Genomic DNA, 17,759 nt, shown 5'->3' with positions numbered 1-17,759 from the left:
TATAAGCAAACCAGTTAGATGCTTTCTGCTGGTGAAGGGACTGTTGTTGCTGAGGTCAGCGATCCCTCTAATGAGTGCATGTGGAATGACGTACAGAACGTGCATATCTTACTATGTGCATAGCTCTGTTACTGTGTCCACCATGTTCCGTGAAAATCGGGTGAAAAGGAGGAAACATCAAATTAAGGACGCCTTCCATTTCCTTTTGTTGGGCGCTTGAAAGGCATTGTAAGTATTAAACTTCACATGTCTTGAAATGTACTGTCTTGAGTGTCTCAAGATATTCAGAATGAACTAGTGAACCATTTTTAACATTAGAGAGAGTTAATCGAAAAAAACCCCAAAATTTAAAGGCACTGGCCACAAGAGACCTACCACTGATTGGGTTTGTGCATCCAGCACACTTTTTGGCGTAGAGGTTGCAGAAGCAGCTCAGGCAATAGGCAAACTCATCCCTGGAAGTAAAGCGTTGTCCAGACAACTGCTTCTTGCATCCAGTACAAACGAAGCACTCCTTGTGCCACGGCTGTTCCCGGTATGTAACGCCTCCTGTAGTGATAGCCTGTTTTATGGAAAGTAAGTCAGAAAGTGTTTTCTTGAGGGTGGGAGGTTTGTGTCTTAATTTGGCAGAGAAAGTGATGAGAATTTTGTGGATGGAAGGAAGGAAAGAAGGCCTAACAACAGCAAAATCATCATTTTGGCTGGAGTTGGCCTTGAGAAAAGCATGCAAGTGATTTTTCATAATTTTCCAATTTATACAAAGAGGCCCCATAGTAAAAGTACTTTATTCTCCATGTATTGTATAATCTAACTCTCAATTGTCCGCTTGGTTTTTAAAGATAGTCTTTCTGTGTTGCTTTTCACATGCATTTGCTAGGATTCGTCTCATCTCTGTTCCTTCATCTGTCCCTTTTTTTTAATGGTGAGGGAACTGTCTTATGTGTTTCAACTTCCCTGTTACTTTCCTTGGCAAAGACTGTTTTATTTCCAGTTTTAGTTGAAGTTTTTGCTTTGAGCTTCTCCAGACTTTGGGGATTTTCTCTTACGTTGCTTGCAGAACCAGCTTGCCTCATGTTAGACAAACTGAACTTTTTTTGATCATTTGAGTATTCTTGAGAAGGGTGTAAAATTGGACAGTTTAATTTTTCTTCCTTTCTTCCCTGAAGGGAGGCACCCTGGAAATCAGGCTTGTACGTGATCGTGCTACCTAATATGTGTATTTATCTGTGTCTTTGCTTGTTTCCCAGGTATTTTTGAGTCTGTTCTCAAATTTGGTTAAAATTGGACATTATACAGAGTTTTTGAGATGGGGAAACTCTTAGAAGCTTTAGAAACTTGATAAGATGGATGGATGGATGGATAGGAGGTAGCAAAGGTAATTAAGTATAGTTTAGGTCAAAGGCTGAAAGAGAAATTTAGCCTTTACCTGTTTTGTTTTTTCCTGTGCAGCAGCAAAGATGCATTCGTTTCTGGCCAGCTAGTATGTCTGACCAGACTCCAGCTTTGACTGAAAGTGCAAAGGAGCAGGTAGCACACATGGAAGAAAATCTGGGTCATGTGGGCACGGGTGGTGGCTGGCTGGATGCAGAGGGCAAAGGGAGATAGGCAAGAAATGGTGACAGTGGGAAAGGGGATTTACTGTGGATATAGCCATAGTTTTGATTGTCTTTGCCTATGCATATATCCATAGGAAACTGGGATTTGTTAGTTCCATAAGTGATGAGGAGATTATTTTTAGGGAAGAAATGAAAAAAAAAATTATCAGTGTCTGTGTATAGAATTTAGGAAATTCACAAATAAAAGATCCTTATCTTAGAAAGTCATATTCCTAAGCATATTGCATTTACTAGTGTTTATTTCAGGAAGAGCATTTGCTCTGTGTAAAGCTTATCTCTCTGTCTTGAACGTCATTAGAATATTAAAAAACTATCAGTGTTAGCTCATCTTCCTTCCAGTTGAAATGTTCAGGTGTATGATATATGATGGATTATATTGGAGTGAGGTTATTCCACTGCAGAGGTTTGGTCTTGTTTTGATTTGAAATGTATTCTCTGTATGGTTTCAATACAAAGTGGTCTTTAACCCTGTGTAAGAGAATTCTCATGGTAGTAAATACTGTGCCTGATGTGGGATGGGAACTGAAACTATATCATCGCTTAGAATCAGTTGATTCTGCATCTTGTAACACACATGGAAAAATAAGGTATTTATCTACATGGACATAAAATGGGATGGACTTGAATCCCTTAGGTTTTAAATAAATAAAATAAGAGCACTACCTTCTTGCACTGGACGCACTGCATGGCAAACTGCTTTTCATAGCAGGGTACGCAAAAGTTTTGATTGTCCTTAGGGATGAAACTCTTCGTTCCAATAGGCTGTTGGCAGCGGTAGCAGATAAAGCAGGTCTCGTGCCAGCTGTTGCCCTTGTATTCCATCTTCCGAGTACCTGTAATGAAACCAGAGCACCAAGTGAACTTCTGGCTGAGTCAGATGCATTTTGTAGCTCCTGTTTGCCTGACGGGTGCCTGTCAGTCAATAAGCAGTGCAGCTATGAGCTAGGGGCTATTTCTTGTTCCTACCAGCTTTGCATGGTATTGGGTACCACTTTAAGTTTTTGGAGAGTGATTGGTTGTTCTGCTATAGAGATGAGAAACATTTACTGCTAATCATGAAGGTTTAGGACACCTTTTTGTTGTGTAATAATAATGAATTCTAATGCACAGGAAGATTCTAGAGAATTCGCAAGGTACCAATAAAAGCTGCTGTTAGTGCTGAGTGAAGGTAAGGCCATTCCTTGTTTAAGTTTGACTTAGTTCACTCAAAGTCCTTTTTATTTCTTTTTCAGACAGATGCAAGATACCCGGTTAATTCCTGGCAAGCTTGTTGCCTCCCTTTCCCAATAAAGCATAGTCACTGCCTGAGACAAAGGATTATTTCGTGTCTGCTCTGGGACCTTGTTCCTATCCTTGTGGAGGTCCACTATAAATTTGCAATGGTTTCCAGCTCTGTAATACCTGTCCTAAATGTTTTTCTGTCTCTTGAAACTTTCAGTAAGAAAGAAGCTTTCTCTCTGTGTTCAGTTGTATTTAAACCATAGTTGCAATGTGAAAGGAAAGAAAAATCTTTAAGCAATCGTTTGCTGAAAAGCAGAAATTGGTACGGACGTTATGAGCCGAAGGTACCTGTCTAGAATGAAGTTTTAGGGTACAGATACTGTACTTTGCAGATTCAGTCCACTGCTGACAGGTGGACTATGAGCCTTTCCAGGAAATTGAAGATATGGACAAATTTCTTTGCACACTATATAATTTCCTATGTACCAGTTTGAGTCAGAATATTTGATGCTGGCCAGAAGGGAAAATAAACAAATGATGATCCTACTGTTCTGCATTACTCTTGAAGCCTGTAGCAACAAACATGATATCAAATGCTTGGAAGGCTGACAAGCTGATCATGTTGGCTAATGATGAAGAACCACACAAACTCCTTTGATGCCAGCTTTCCCCACCCCCATTACTGCAGGGTGAAGTTTTACCATTTTTCCCTTCTTGAGTATTAATTCCTCTTTGTTTACTTAGTTGCATGGTTTTCTTCTTTTTTTTTTTTTTATCTCATTAAATTCTGCCCAGAGGCATACTTCAGGATTTTTGTAAATTTTTGTTTGAAGAATTGACTTGCAGGCGTGTATTAAGTGAACTGTTAATTTTTCTGCCTGATGCTTACATGCTTGAATATTTCTGTTCCATTTTATTAATAGACACCTCTTAAGAATTATGTTCCCCTGTGCTGGTGACTTTATCATACCAAGGAACCAATAAGTCAGTCCTTGAAGGGATGATATTCTGGAAAAAGGAGATATGGATAATTTGTTTTGAATAATCTAGAGTTTTATTTTGACATTTTTAGCTTTTCTGCCTTTGAGATTGTGTTTTCACTGAAACTCAAGGCAGGGGGAGCGCTGTTTTGTTAGCTGCTGGACTGAAGTCAGTGGGAGTTTAGTTTGCAGAAGGACTGAAAGATCCAGCTTGTAATTACTTTAGTATTTAATGGGCATGTCATGATAAAGCTTTATTAAATCTAAATTGTACGTTTAGTGGAGCAAAGCAAAGGGCAAGTGTAGCATTAACAGTCCCCATAAAGGGTATCCAACCACTTGCTGGTTCTTTCAAAATGAATTATGTTTCAGTTGGTGATCACAGTGCTCTGGTGTAGCTGCTGTACTAACATGGTGTGCTGTGTAAGTAGAAAATACATGCTGTATGTATTGCTCTCTGAATGTGGCGATATCATGGCTATCCTGAGTAAGCAGCTAAAGATCAGTTGGTGGTTATAAAGCTTCATAAAAATTGATTTCTTCTATTTCAGATTATAAGAGAAGAGGGGATTCTCTCGGTCGCTGAATCCAGCATCCATTACTATTTATCAGTCTATAGCTGGCATAATAGGCAAAAAGAGATCCATTTGGTAAATAAACTGCCTGATTATGGGGGTGAATTTGATGAACAATATTAAAAAGATATAAATTTAGGAAATCCCAGCTTTAAAACTAGCACTGGCTATTCCCAAACATTTTGGTTATTAGTGCTGTGTCAGTAAAAACAGGTACACATGGAGTAATACAAGGAGATGGCTAAACTCCGTCACGAATGGATAGGGCCATTGGCTTTTAAATATCATTGTTGTTTCTATTTATACATCCTGTTTCATCACCAGTCCCTCATTTTTACACCTTGGGTGCCCAATGTTGTAGTTTTCAGCTTTTGTCTAAGGTGACCAATGTTAGAATCAGCCAAGGAAAAATTTTACTGGAAAAAGTAACTAGTAATCGTTATTGAGCATGTACATGGATTCTTCAAATTGCCTTTTAATATTTTATTTCTGGACCAATATTCCTTCCGCTTCCAGCCCTCAAATGAGAATGCTATAGTATTGACATGAGCCGATGAGGTTTTAGCAATCTATTACTATAACCTTATGTTTCATGTTGAAAAAGAAAATAGCTCTTTCGTGTTTCTTCATATCTTTGTGCTCAAGAAAGACCTTAGAGGCATGTTGACTGATTTTTCATTTTTATGAGAGAAACTAAATTTAGAGTAATTACATAAAAAGCTAAATAGTTAAGTAAGCTGTTAAATTTGCAAGGTACTGCTCTTCTTCAAGAAGTGGAAGCCAGTCAAGACAGAGTACAAAGTTGGGATTGGACAAAAAGATCAGTTTTGGTTGTCCAGCCATCAAAAGCCTTTTAATGAATACTTTGTGGAAAATTATAAATCCCATTAATAATAATGCTAAATTAAATAAATACTAATTTTCAAGAGTAATCCACTTCATATGAATAACTGTTCTATCATGATCCATTATGAAAATTACATATTCTGGTCATGGAAGTGACTCAGACTGTACCATCAACTGAATTTTACAGAGTTCACCATGACTTAGTAGAGATAGTCAAGGAAAAACATTTGTCACAAATGTTGCTGAGTTTATGCTTGATATTTAGCCTAATCTTTTCTTAGTCCAAAAAGTGAGCATCCTAACCTGGCATAATAGTCTTCTTGCACTCATTACATTTGGAAGAGTATTCGTTGGAGTAGCAATCAGTACAAAGTAGATGTTCCTCTTTTGCAGCAAAAGGTTTGTCCACCAATGAATTCTTGCACTGGAAGCAGTGGAAACAGGTTTCATGCCAGTGGCGGTCCTTGTAAGACAGATCCTGTAGAAATCCAAAACCACAGAGTAAGCGGAATGAACAGTTTGGACAACTGGAAGCTCAGAGAATGCAATCACGTCCCAGTCTGAACCACAGCCAGGAGCTGAGGCTAATTTGCACAGCTCAAGACAACAAAATGTTCTGATGAAGGTGAACTCATTTTGCTATGATAACCAAGCTTATGACAGCTGTCGACCCTTTTTCAGTTCAAGGTAACCTTCATTTTTTGTATGCGGCAGAGGAACAACTAGTTTCATTTAGGTATTTCCTCTGAGAATAAAGTCCCATTTTTGGGTCAGATTAAAATTTGTTAACCTTATAGGTAAAATAGACTTCCCCTATCTGTCTTAGCTATTGCTGGTGTAGGTCATTTCATAGCTGTTCACTCTTGGATGGAAATCCTTTTCCCAAACACTTCCTGGTATTTATTCAGCTAAACAGGTTTACACCAAGGTTGGAAGTGATCTGATCTCTGTTCCTTATTTTTTTAACTGTGACATTTTTTACCAAATCTTGTGTTTTGGTTTACCTATGCTTCAAATGTGGGTCAGACTAGAAGATGGGAGACCATATTGTACCTGCAGCCAGTGATCCAAAACACTCTGGCTAAGGGATCAACATGGGCATCTAAGTGTTCAAAATACTCTCTGCAGTGGTACTTTTTATTATTTAAAGAAACAGTCTTTTTAAAAATTGTGACCTAAAGGGATGGATTGTGCCTTTTAAAATTTAAATTAAGGTGGCCTAATCATACAACACTTTGTATTTGGACTTCAAACATAATGGAGCTTAGATTGTTACAAGAAAAGGTGTCTACCCCAAAATATGTAGGCTTCAGTTGGAGGCGTGAGTGTGAGGGGGCTAGTTTTGCCATGAATGGGGGGTATGAAAGTTCACTAGAAATAAATTCTCAGATTTTAGCTCAAGATTCACTATGTGTTAATTACAAGCACTGAATTAATCTGCTTAAATGAAGGAAAAGAATGGCTTGTGGAGTATCAGGTTTTTAAACTGTGAAAACTGAAGCATCGCAAAATCTTCAAACAGAATCTGGCCTAAGCTGCTCTGTCAGTCAGTACAGTCACAGGTAACTCCAGATGTGCAACCTTAGCCCAGAGCAAACAACAGATACTAGGGTTTTAGGTTAACCTAAAATAACAGCACATTAGGTCTGCAGGAGCCTTGTTCTCATAAATAGCTAACAGGACACCCTGAAATAGTTTCACCTAGCTCAACTGATATGTGATAACTTGTTAAACTATAGTAACTTCACTCACAATGTGACCATGCAATTAGGAATTTTTGTTTGGGCATCTGCGCTACTCACCTAAATTTCTTAAATCACCGTGAGTAACAGTTGGTATCCAATGTGTCTTTCATCTCTGAGATTCCATTCTGTGACAGAGTATCTAAGGCTCCTGCTTGCAACTTTCAGACAGTTGTTTATTCTCATCTATTCACTTCAGCTAACTCCTTTTGAAACAACACGCTTCTGACTGCAAAATCTTAATCTTTTCTAATGGCAAAATAATAATAAAAAAATCTTCGGAAGTTGCTTAGATTTTTTTCTCCTTAAATGAAATCGGATATTCTAAATCTGATCTCAGAGGGGAATACTATTTTCAACAGAAAAATACAACATACATCTTGGAAAACTGTTGGCTGTGAGGTTTGCCTGCTGGAAAATAGAATGACAACAGATCTGGTTTTCTTGCTCTTATAGCAGAAGTTATAAGAACTTTTTTCCCCCGTTCACTGTCTTTCTCCTCTTTTTGCAATGTTCTGCAAGCTCTATTTTATCTCCAAAATTCATATTCTGATATCTCCTTTTGTTCTGCCTTATTTCATCAATGAAATTATACCCTGGAGAAGGTTTGTGCCTTTTAGAAGAGGAGTAATGAAGATGAGGATGAGGGGTCAATGATGAAAGGTTTGATCCTTGAGCCAGTTATGATGGCGGCTTGTATAGACAGTAGCTGAGTAGGTGAAAGTAGCAGGTATTTCATCACGACAAAGCGATGAAGCCCAGTGACAACCCAAAGTACCCAAGATACAGACTGACTTGAATAATCTTTAGCTACATTGGATGATTATAACAGATACAGTCATCGAATGTAGAGGGTGTCTAGGATGTCTGGCTTTGACATGCCTGCAGCAGAGTATTAGACCAATGAAATGGATATTGCTTTCTTTCTATGAAACTCTTACATCTTAAGCAAAGAAGTCCATGGTACTGATGAAATAATTTCTGCATCATGATTGTTCTTAGGTCAGTGTCATAAAGTCACTGAAAATAAGGTCTGGTCTGTTTCAGTGTGTTGTGTATCTAACCAGAGTCTTTGGCTTGTGCATAAGCTGTGGATGTATTGGTCTGGAACAGATTCTGCTCTACACTGGAGAAGCTGCATGTGCAAAACTGACTTCCAGCTTGTCTGCCTGTCAGGCTGGTGCTCAGTTAAGCTGAAATAGCATTAGGTTTACTCTAGGCATGTGAGCTCTAGGTTATGCTAGCTGATTGTAACCCAAATAAATCTGAAGGTACAAGTGATAAACAACTAATTCTTGTTTATTGCATGGATTTCCAGGAAGGGCTGAAAAAGAAAATTACTGTTGTGGACTTGGAACTGGAGTGTATCCTTAAAATATTGACAAGCGTGACTTCTCAGCCACTTTATGCAACTCAGTGGAAATGAATCCCTGGTGCTGCATATTTTAACTGTAGCTTTTAATGCAGCCTCTCTGTTGCCTAAAAGAAATACAGAGTGACTTTTGCCATCTATCTGTGTGTCTGTCTATGAAAACTGACAGGCATGTGCTTTTGTTAGATAAAGCACACATAATCACAGGTAAGAGACTTGTTAGGTGAAGGACAGGCAAGAGACTGAAGAATTATCATAGATTGACATGTGAGAAGTAGAACAGTGTTTACATATATAGAGATGCATGCACACAGGTGCTTGTGGACATGGTCTGTCCTGCGCGAGTGTTTTGCAGTTGAAGTGCAGAGAGCACCAGACCAATTCCAGTTGTGGTGCTGGTGAAAAGAGGAGGGGAGAGAGGCAATGCCTGTCCCTGCAGCGCTGTGGTAAAGAGTGGGGCAGAATTTGCAGGGAGAACTATTTAACACTTCATTCAGTTACTTTTCTTCTGAGCACGGAAAATAATCCTTCCCTTACATGGTTTCATTTGAAGATAAAAATGGCCAAATTAGCAATCCCTGAAACTACTCAGATTTCAATGGGGGCTTTTCTCAGCCTCAGCTCAGAATTTCAGCTCAGTGTTCCTTGGGACAACCAAATGAATAATGGATTTTTCTCATACAGATGTCAGAGAGTGTGCCAAGTGGAGATCCTTTGTACACATTCAGATGACTCTTAAGAATATGGTGCAAGCAAAATTTAATGCAGATCCTATTTGTATCCAAAACTGTTTAATCTCGACATTATGTATTTTGCAAGCAATTTTATTTTCACTTATTTTTATGATGTCACACCCCACCCACCCACCCCCCGCGAGAAAACTTTGTCAAGATAACTGTTTTCAATTGGCAAGATCACATTTTATAGCTCCTTTATAGCTCTGTGTGGTTTTGATCCAGCACGGTTTATTTGCCCTTTAGAATGGGGCTGCAGGTGACTTTTTAAAAAAATAGAAAAGTGTTTGTTTTTTTCAAACTAGAAGAACCCCAAGACTGATGTAACCAAGTAATTGGGTTAAGCAAAGACTCCTCATATCCTGCAACTATATTGTCTTCTACTCTGGCTTTATAAATCTAAGTAAACTTAAGCCATTATGTATTATCTTTACTCCTGAACTGGCTTTCAATAGGGACCCAACAGGAAGAAGAAGATTAGAGACCTTATTACCAGAAAAGTAACCAAATATGTTCATGAATGAAGACTACATCATACCTTTTTACTTGCCACAATGCTCTTTTCAGAAGGTTGAGCAGAGGAAATGGGATATGCCAACAAAACGCTGTACAGATTTTAGCCATGCACACCCTGTGGCAAAACACTTATCTATGTTAGAGTGGCACATCCTTGTCAAAAGCATGTTTAGAAAAGGTGAAAACAAGTGATATTGTGCTGAACCCAGCCCCCTAGGGATTTCAGAAGAGATGAAGATACCTGCCTCTTTTACCATTCCATTTCACAACAACTTGTCTGATAGTCAGTAATGCACTGAAAAAGTGTTGCAACTCAGGGCTTAAACATTACAAATTAGAAAAATTAGTATTTTCTCCCTTTCCTGATCCACATTACTAGAAGCTTTGTTTTTTGTTTACTTTATATGTAAGACTGTCCCTTTTGATTCATTTTTGGCCTATGTGCTGGCATAGTATCTTTATCTCACAATTCACTTTCCATTTCTTTCTCACATTTTACAGAGAGAGTTTTCACCCCTCCTGCCTGCCAATGGCAACTTGTGAACTACATTTAACACTGGATTACTGTAGGTATTTCCTGTATTTGTGATGGTTTCTATACCATAAGGTCTGCAAGGAAACTATTAAAAAAGCTAAAATCAACTAAAAGTCACACTTCAGCTGTTGGACAAATGAGAACTTAGTGGATGGATTCCTAGAAAGAACCATGAAACCGTAGAGGTGGAGATATGGTGAGCGTTCATCTGGGATGTAGGTGACTAAATGACAATTCTTTTTAGGAAGAATAAATTGCTACTAGAACCTGTTGGTATATGGATAATGTGTAACAGCTGTGAGGGAAATAGCATTGTGTTTTTCTACTGCCTGCCAGTGCCTCCTGCCACTCAGTATATGAAGCTTTTAATTTGTCTGTGAAAGTTTCATAAACATCAGCTAGAAATGTTTGCAGCTAACAAAATGGCCGAAGTCCAAAAGTGTCAGTCAGAGCTTTTTCGGTGGGAAAAAGAACATTTACAATAAAGAACAAATTAGTTATTACTCAGTTACATTCACAGCTACCCATAAATTACCATAGAAAGTGAAGCAACTTCTCCCCTGATTTGAATTCAAAGAAAGCTTCTCTTCAGGACAGTTGTTTTGTGGGCTCTCTGAGCCGTACTAAAACACAAGGTGAAAATCTGGCATCAGTTTGATCCTCTCAGAGCCCAGTGCTGCCAAAGTTGGGGTATTACCAGTGTCTCAGCAGGCTTAAGTTCAACTCAGATGAGCTGATGCTATGCAGTAGTGTCAGAGAGGGAGAGCTGGCTCTCCTCTTGCCAACACCTGTTTTACCTTGGTGTAACCCTTTCAGCGATAGGAGGGTTGCTTTTAATTGGGAGGGCTGGTAGGAGGGAAATTAAGAGCGTCTCGGCTGCAGCTGGGTCTTCAGTTCAGCTCTTCTCAGTGTAGAGCAGCAGCAGTGGCTAAGAAGGGACTTGCAAAGGAGGATCTGAGGTGACAGCTACATTGAGCTTTTCAAGTTGTAATGTGGGTGTGAGGGTGGGTGCCCCTGCCAGATGCAGAGGCCTGGATGTGACCCTTTCTGATAACACCGTCATGTCGTTAGGTTTTAGTTCCAAATTTCACAGCTGGATAAAGGCTATGTCAGAACATACAAATAAATATGGAGTACATTTTGTACATGCAGTAAACATACCGGTTTTATTCCCAAACACAGTACGTTTTATCTTCTTCGCTCAGGGGGAAATGCAAATGCAATGTGTAAAAATATATCAAAATACATACACATATGTCTGTGTATGTGTATATGTGTATATTTCTTGTGTGTTCAAATACCTATGTACATATACAGTTTAATGAAGGGCAGAATCATGATTTTGGGTGGCTTTGTGTTTTATGGCTGAATTATGCTCAGTCATACAGCGCACAGGCTTCAGCTGAAATTTATCTTGTGGTTGAGGCACTTATAAGGGCTCTCTCAAATGTATTTTCTAGCATCTATTACTGTCATTGAAAAATTACTCTTGTTTTCCTCTCAGTGGGAATGTTAATACGACCTCTTTTTCTACCCAACCACATATTTTTTTTTACCATATATAAAATATTCTCATATTGCAGATAATTAGGGGCTTTTTTCCCCCTATCCACTATTAGAGTGTCTTGCTTAAAAGTACGGAAGAGCTGTATATCAGATAACACCCACACTCCCTAAATCCATAAATCTGGGTTGAAAAGTTCAGTCTGATTAATTCCTGAATACTTTGTCCGAGATTTGTTGAAGCCAGTCCAAGTTTTTAAATTCTTGAATATCAACACATGGAAATATCTTCTCAGGGGATTAGAAAGAGACCTTAAAACAAAAGCACATTCTGGAATGGGGCAGAAATATTTTGCTTTTTCAGGTCAGGCCAGCTGTATCTCTTCTCTAATCTGATTATTTATAAGCTGTAGAAAAGCTGGAAGTTTTATACCTTCTTACAGATTATTGCCAGTTCCCTGTCATGATGGTGAAACGTTCTCACCTTTTTAAGGCTTCTGAAAGGGGCTTTCCTACTGATTTGCCAATAGAGTGGGATAGATCAATTCGGAAGATACAAGACATTTGTTTTTCCAATCTGAGTAAACATATATTTTTATATCTCTGAATGAGCAATAGAGTGGCATCATCAGTAATAGAGACTAACAGGTGCTTCTAGAGGTACGGATCAGCAATGTAGGAAATCAAACGGCAGACCTCCTCGTACCAGTCAAGAACCACACGGCCATGCAATGCCAATTGGTGTTCTAGTGCAAACTCATTCTATCAGTGAAGCTCCTGGCCAACTTTGAACAGGTCAATTTTGTACAAGGAGGATGTCTATTGAATGAAGTCTGTCTCTAGCCGTTCAACAGACACTTCAGCGGATGGCTTAAATATCGTCTGTCTTCATTCAGCAGCATACAACTGGGATGAACTCCAGTTGTTTTGGTTAATTTGAAAGAAATGCAGGTGGTCGCACCTGATTTGTACCAGGTAGGTGTTCCCATGTGGTGCAGTGGTGCATAGCTCAAGCAAGTAAGTCCTCAGCTCCGTCCGTTCCAATCTTTAGTTAGACTCCAGTGTCATCATGCTGCATTTAAAAGGTCAATTATTCTAACTCTGTTCTGACTTACTACTTGGATCAGCACTAGCCAGATTTTTGTGGCCCATGAGTTGGCACCTTTTCTTGAATGTGTCTTGCCTTTTGATGACAACTGAGTTGTGGTCACTGCAAAGCCAGCAGTGGCTTAGCTCCCTCTGGCACAAAGGTAGGCAAAATCAGCTTCTGCCACCTTTCCAGGTCCCAGCTGGCCCCAAGGACAGTCAGACTCTCCTAGCGAGTTAGAGATATTTTCTAACATCAGATCAACCTATGCCTTATGGGAAGAAAAAGGCATTCTTCTATTTCTATTAAAATGCCTGGTAAAGAAGGGTTTGCCAAGTGAGGTGGTGAAAAGCAGATACAGGGGTTCAGAAAGCATGCTCTCCCACCAAGTGAAACCCCTAGGTAGCTGTTGAGCTGGATCCTTCCAGGTGGTAGCACGTCTCAGAGCTGTGTATCCAGGCTACTCTGTCAAGATTTCTGTAACAAGATACAAATCTGACATACCTTGCAGTCAGCACCAATTGTTTTTTTGCATTCCTCGCAGGTGTTAGAGTAAAGGTTTTCATAGCATTTCACACAGTAGGGGCTGTCCTCCCTCAGGATGTACTTCTTACCAAACAGGGACTCTTTGCAGTAGTGGCAGTCAAAGCGTTCAGTCATGTTGGTGTCTGGAGTCCAGCTGTCCTGTCATGAAGACAGAAATAGGCGCATGTCAGATTGAGATACACTTGACCCAATCCCCCAGGAAAGGTTTATCACCTCTGGTTTATCACTTGTATCTCAATTTGAATTCAACATTCAGTCAGATAAATGAACAACAGGAAGAAACTGGATTATAAATTTTACAGTGTTGGTTAATGGCAATAGCCCATCTACTTTAGCCATCCACTGGTGTGTCTTTGACCAAAGCTAGTGTTAGAGATGAGAGGAAGGAGTAAATCCTGAGTCAGAAGAATTCACATGAGATTTGTGAATGGGATTTGACCAATAGGTCCAAAGCAAGAAGCTGTCTCTGTAGGGCATGGAGGGAGCCAAGTACGTTAACAGGATGAGCCAGCTAATCTTCAGAGGGAACAACGTCTCCATAAAACAATACAAAGGTTTGCATTGCTGGTAGACTTTAGTCATGCGCAGGCTATCGCGCAGCATTGTTATGTGCTTCTATTCCTTTCTTCTCTGCATTTTCAGTGATCTGATGTCTGGCAATCATTGCCCTGCAGCGAGACACCAACCCTCCATATCCGTGTACGTGTGGGACTATGAGCACTGTTAACAGCTGGAGATGTGGGGTTGGTGGTGGTGTATCTGATTCCTCTCTGATGCAGCTGAATGAGTTATCCAACAGCTCTAGTGTACTGGGACACAAATGGGAGCTAGATACCCTTGTTCAGATAAATGTCAAGTGATGTTTATGGAAGGGGAAAAACAAGTAGAAGAAACTGCAAATGATGCTTGTCTAAATTTGGGACAGCTGCTGTTTGCTTCTCAGGTCTTGTTAGGTCTCCAGCATTTTCTGGATGCACACACAAGCAAAGATCACACAAATACCTTTAATTACCTTCATGAATGTTCATTGTTGCCTGGGACAATTTATTTTGTGTTTCATTGGAGTCATTAGGTTCTTTCTTAACCTGAGGTTTGCAGCATGTGTTGCACCTGAAATCTGTTTGGAGGTTACAGCTGGAGCAGGGCATAGCTGCCTGCTTAGGAAGGGGAATTTCCCAGGCAGAAACCACATTCCACTTGGACTGCACAATCTTCACTGCCTGCCAGGCCTCATCTCCTCTTTAAACTGCATTTGATCTATAAAGCCTTAAATGTTTTTGGGTACTAATGGCTTAAGTAGCTACCTCTGTCTTCCACACATAAGTGACATTTACAGCAGCTGTTATCCTTTTGCCAATTTCATCTCTCAGATTTAAACACAAAGTTGTTACTTGCTTAGTGTTCTTGGCATAGGTTGCTGGATTCTGGAGTTTGTCCTCTCCTAGTGGTGGGAGTCACCCTTAGGACATTCTGAAATCCTGAGATCTCTGAAATCCAGAGTTCTCCTACAGGTTTTCGGGTTTTATTATTCTCTTTTGCTCCCCACAGCTGGGGTTTGATTAAGGTTTTAGGGCAGTCCGAGTGAGCAAAGTTTGTTTTGATGGCCAGAATTTATTTTTTTTTTAATGCTCAGTCAACTGCTGAATTGTGCGGTGCATAGTGCTTTTATATGTGTGAAGTGGGTAATTCATGGCTCAGCTTCTGGGAAGTCTTTTGAACTCCGAATAACTACTAAAGAAGAAAAAGGCACAAACTACCAAACCTCAAAATGTGCTTGAAAGAAAAATCCTGACAGCTGGTAATCTGTGCTACTGACAACCCAGAAGGAATAGCAGCCCCCCTGCTTTGACCTTACAGATGCTTTAGGAACTAATTAACTTTCTTACCCCCAAAGGGAGCTAGGAGTGTGCTAGGTGTTTTTTGTCCTTAAGGAGTAGAGGGTACAGGCTGAGGGCTGACCTGCTGGAAGGCAGCTCTACAGACAAGGACTAGGGAGTTCTGGTGGACCCCAAGCTGCCCACGAGCCAGCAGTGTGTCCCCATGGCCAAGGCCAATGGCACCCTGGGGTGCATGAGGAGCAGCGTGGCCAGCAGGTCGAGGGAGGTGATCCTCCCCCTCTGCTCTGCCCTGGTGAGGCCGCACCTGGAGTGCTGTGCCCGGTGCTGGGCTCCCCAGTTCCAGAGTGACAGGGAACTACTGGGGAGGGTCCAGTGGAGAGCTACAGGGGTGATGAGGGGACCAGAGCATCTCCCTCGTGAGAAAATGCTGAGAGACCTGGGGCTGCTTAGTGTGGAGAAGACCAAGGGGGGATCTTACCAATGCGTACAAATATCTTAAGGGTGAGTGTCAAGAGGACGGGGCCTGGCTCTTCTCAGTGGTGCCCGGTGACAGGACAAGGGGCAATGGGCACAAACTGCAACAGAGGGAGTTCCACCTGAACATGAGGAAGAACTCCTTTACCTTGAGGGTGACGGAGCCCTGGGACAGGCTGCCCAGAGGGGCTGTGCAGTCTCCTTCTCTGGGGACATTCAAACCCGCCTGGACATGACTGTGCAACCTGCTGTGGGTGACCCTGCTGTAGCAGGGGCTTGGACTGGGTGATCTGCAGAGGTGCCTTCCAACCCTGACCTTCCTGCGATTCTGTGGTAGGGACTGACAACAAGAAGACAGAAAGTAAGAAGACTTATGCTGGAGAGAGAAGCACAATGACTCCTCAAAGTTCCCCTCTAGCCCGTCTCCAACAGCAGTGGCTAGCAATGAAAGTGTAAGGGAGGAGAACAGGGACAGTACAGTGACCTTTCCTTAATAACTGCAGCTTATGTTATTTCTGTAAATATCTGCTCTATGAAGACACCTCAGGGGCAGCTCTGGGTGGGGTTTGAGGCACAACTCCAGAGATCTGGGAAATCAAATGACAAGGAAAGAAAGTTCCCAAGATCTGTATTTTGGTTTTAGTTGTGTGAATCTTTTATTGGATCTAATTTCAGATCCAATATCTCTTAAAGTTAAGAATTCAAGCTCATGTGGTTTCATTCAGAAATCTGGAATTCAGGGTGAAACATCCCAGACTCCAGGCTGTTTAGATCTGGGCCTTGGACTGGATCTCACAATCTACTATGTGATATTTTGAGGATATTTGACACAGGGTGGTGATGGTGGTGATGTTCTTCTCTGGAGAGAATTAAATGTAAAGTAATCACGGGGCCTATCTGTTGAAAAATTAGCAGGAACATCAAACGAATGAGTTCATTGTTGCCTTACAAACAAGGAATGCAAAATCATACTGAGCAATGTTTTTGCCTGTCACTTTGTACACATGGTCCTTTACATTGTCAGTCTGTTGGTTCCTGTCATATATTAAAAAAAAAATGTGTTTAGCTTAGGGCAGGTTTTATGCCCTGCTTTGGGCTTCAAGAAAAAATAACCAAAAGACTTGCACATGCACAGTGGTGGATGGACACAAACTGCAATTCAACCTTCTTGCCATTCATTTATTTGTTCCCCTTGTGTTTGATACTTGTTAACAGTAAAGCTTTGTGGGCCAGAGGGTCATCTTTATTGCACCTCCTTGTGGTATGACAAGGTCTTTAGATATTATTGCAGTAGAAATTCTATACTTAAGCTTTTTTGAGGTTGCTCTCAACATTATCATGAAGGAGAAACTGATTTTTCTGCCATACAGTCTTCTTCCTACAGCATTAGACATAACAAGTACATCTCCAAAAGGAAAAGAGCTTTCCATTGCATGCCCAGAAAAGAAGTTACAGCTTATGCCAAATGTTAGCACTACCCACGTTGTGTCTTCCAGGAAGTAAGGATTGGCATGAAAATTACCAAAAAGTTAATAGGCTGACTTAAAAAATATGCTTCTTTCCTCTTCTTCCCCTGTTTGTGCAAACAGTTTCATTTTACTAGCAGTAATAAAGTTATCATATTACCTCGTAAAAACTAGGGCTCGTAATGTTATTAAGAAAGCATCCAGATTTCCCCTATCCCATGACACTATTGGCTGCTGGAAAAGGGAACTAGCTGATCCAGAACTTGTCTCCTTTTTCAGCCATGCCTGCAAGCCTAAGAAGAGATGTTCTGTACATTTCTTATTTCAACCCCTCTTAGGGGGCGTTGAACACAGAGGTATAGATGGACACGCACAAGAGAGACAAATAAGCCAAGGGAAACTGTCTAAAAAATGTAGGAGTTGTTTAGTTTATTCAGTGAGGTGAAGCTCTGAACTCTTGTTGTAGCAGTCTGGAGACACAGAATTAAGTCCCTGTAGATGCCAAAGGGGGACTTGCTGTTGGCCTCTGTTAGGTCAAAAGGGCTGGGGCTCTACCTGTACCTCTGGAACAGGACGTTCTGTTTAACACCTGTGCAGGAATTAAAAGGGCTTCGGAGACAACCCTTCTTCCCCCAAGATGTGCACACATTTCTCCCAACTGACTTTTTTTCAGAAAAACTGTGCACATGGAGAACTTTTTATCTGTTT

General features: G+C 40.6%; 1 protein-coding gene across 7 annotated transcripts in view; it reads right to left on the bottom strand.

Moving 5' to 3' along the window:
* The window catches only part of FHL2 (four and a half LIM domains 2), a 63,559-nt gene that overhangs the window by 1,911 nt on the left and 43,889 nt on the right, over positions 1–17,759 (bottom strand). For 4 of the 7 annotated variants that reach the window (XM_056329799.1, XM_056329796.1, XM_056329795.1 and 1 more), the window contains exons 2-5: positions 13,232–13,411; positions 5,542–5,716; positions 2,280–2,449; positions 376–562 (exon numbers count right to left, since the gene is read on the bottom strand). In XM_056329799.1, the coding sequence (XP_056185774.1) occupies positions 376–562; positions 2,280–2,449; positions 5,542–5,716; positions 13,232–13,387 (688 nt within the window). In that variant the 5' untranslated portion in view covers positions 13,388–13,411. Of the gene's footprint in view, positions 1–375; positions 563–2,279; positions 2,450–5,541; positions 5,717–13,231; positions 13,412–15,733; positions 15,904–17,759 lie in introns of those variants that run through there. The other 3 variants (XM_056329802.1, XM_056329801.1, XM_056329800.1) reach the window with 2 other exon arrangements.

Source organism: Falco biarmicus, chromosome 2 (genome assembly GCF_023638135.1).
Source record: "Falco biarmicus isolate bFalBia1 chromosome 2, bFalBia1.pri, whole genome shotgun sequence".
Lineage (NCBI taxonomy): Eukaryota > Metazoa > Chordata > Aves > Falconiformes > Falconidae > Falco > Falco biarmicus.
The sequence above is the reverse complement of the archived record's forward strand: the minus strand, read 5'-3'. Positions and strand labels throughout refer to the sequence as shown.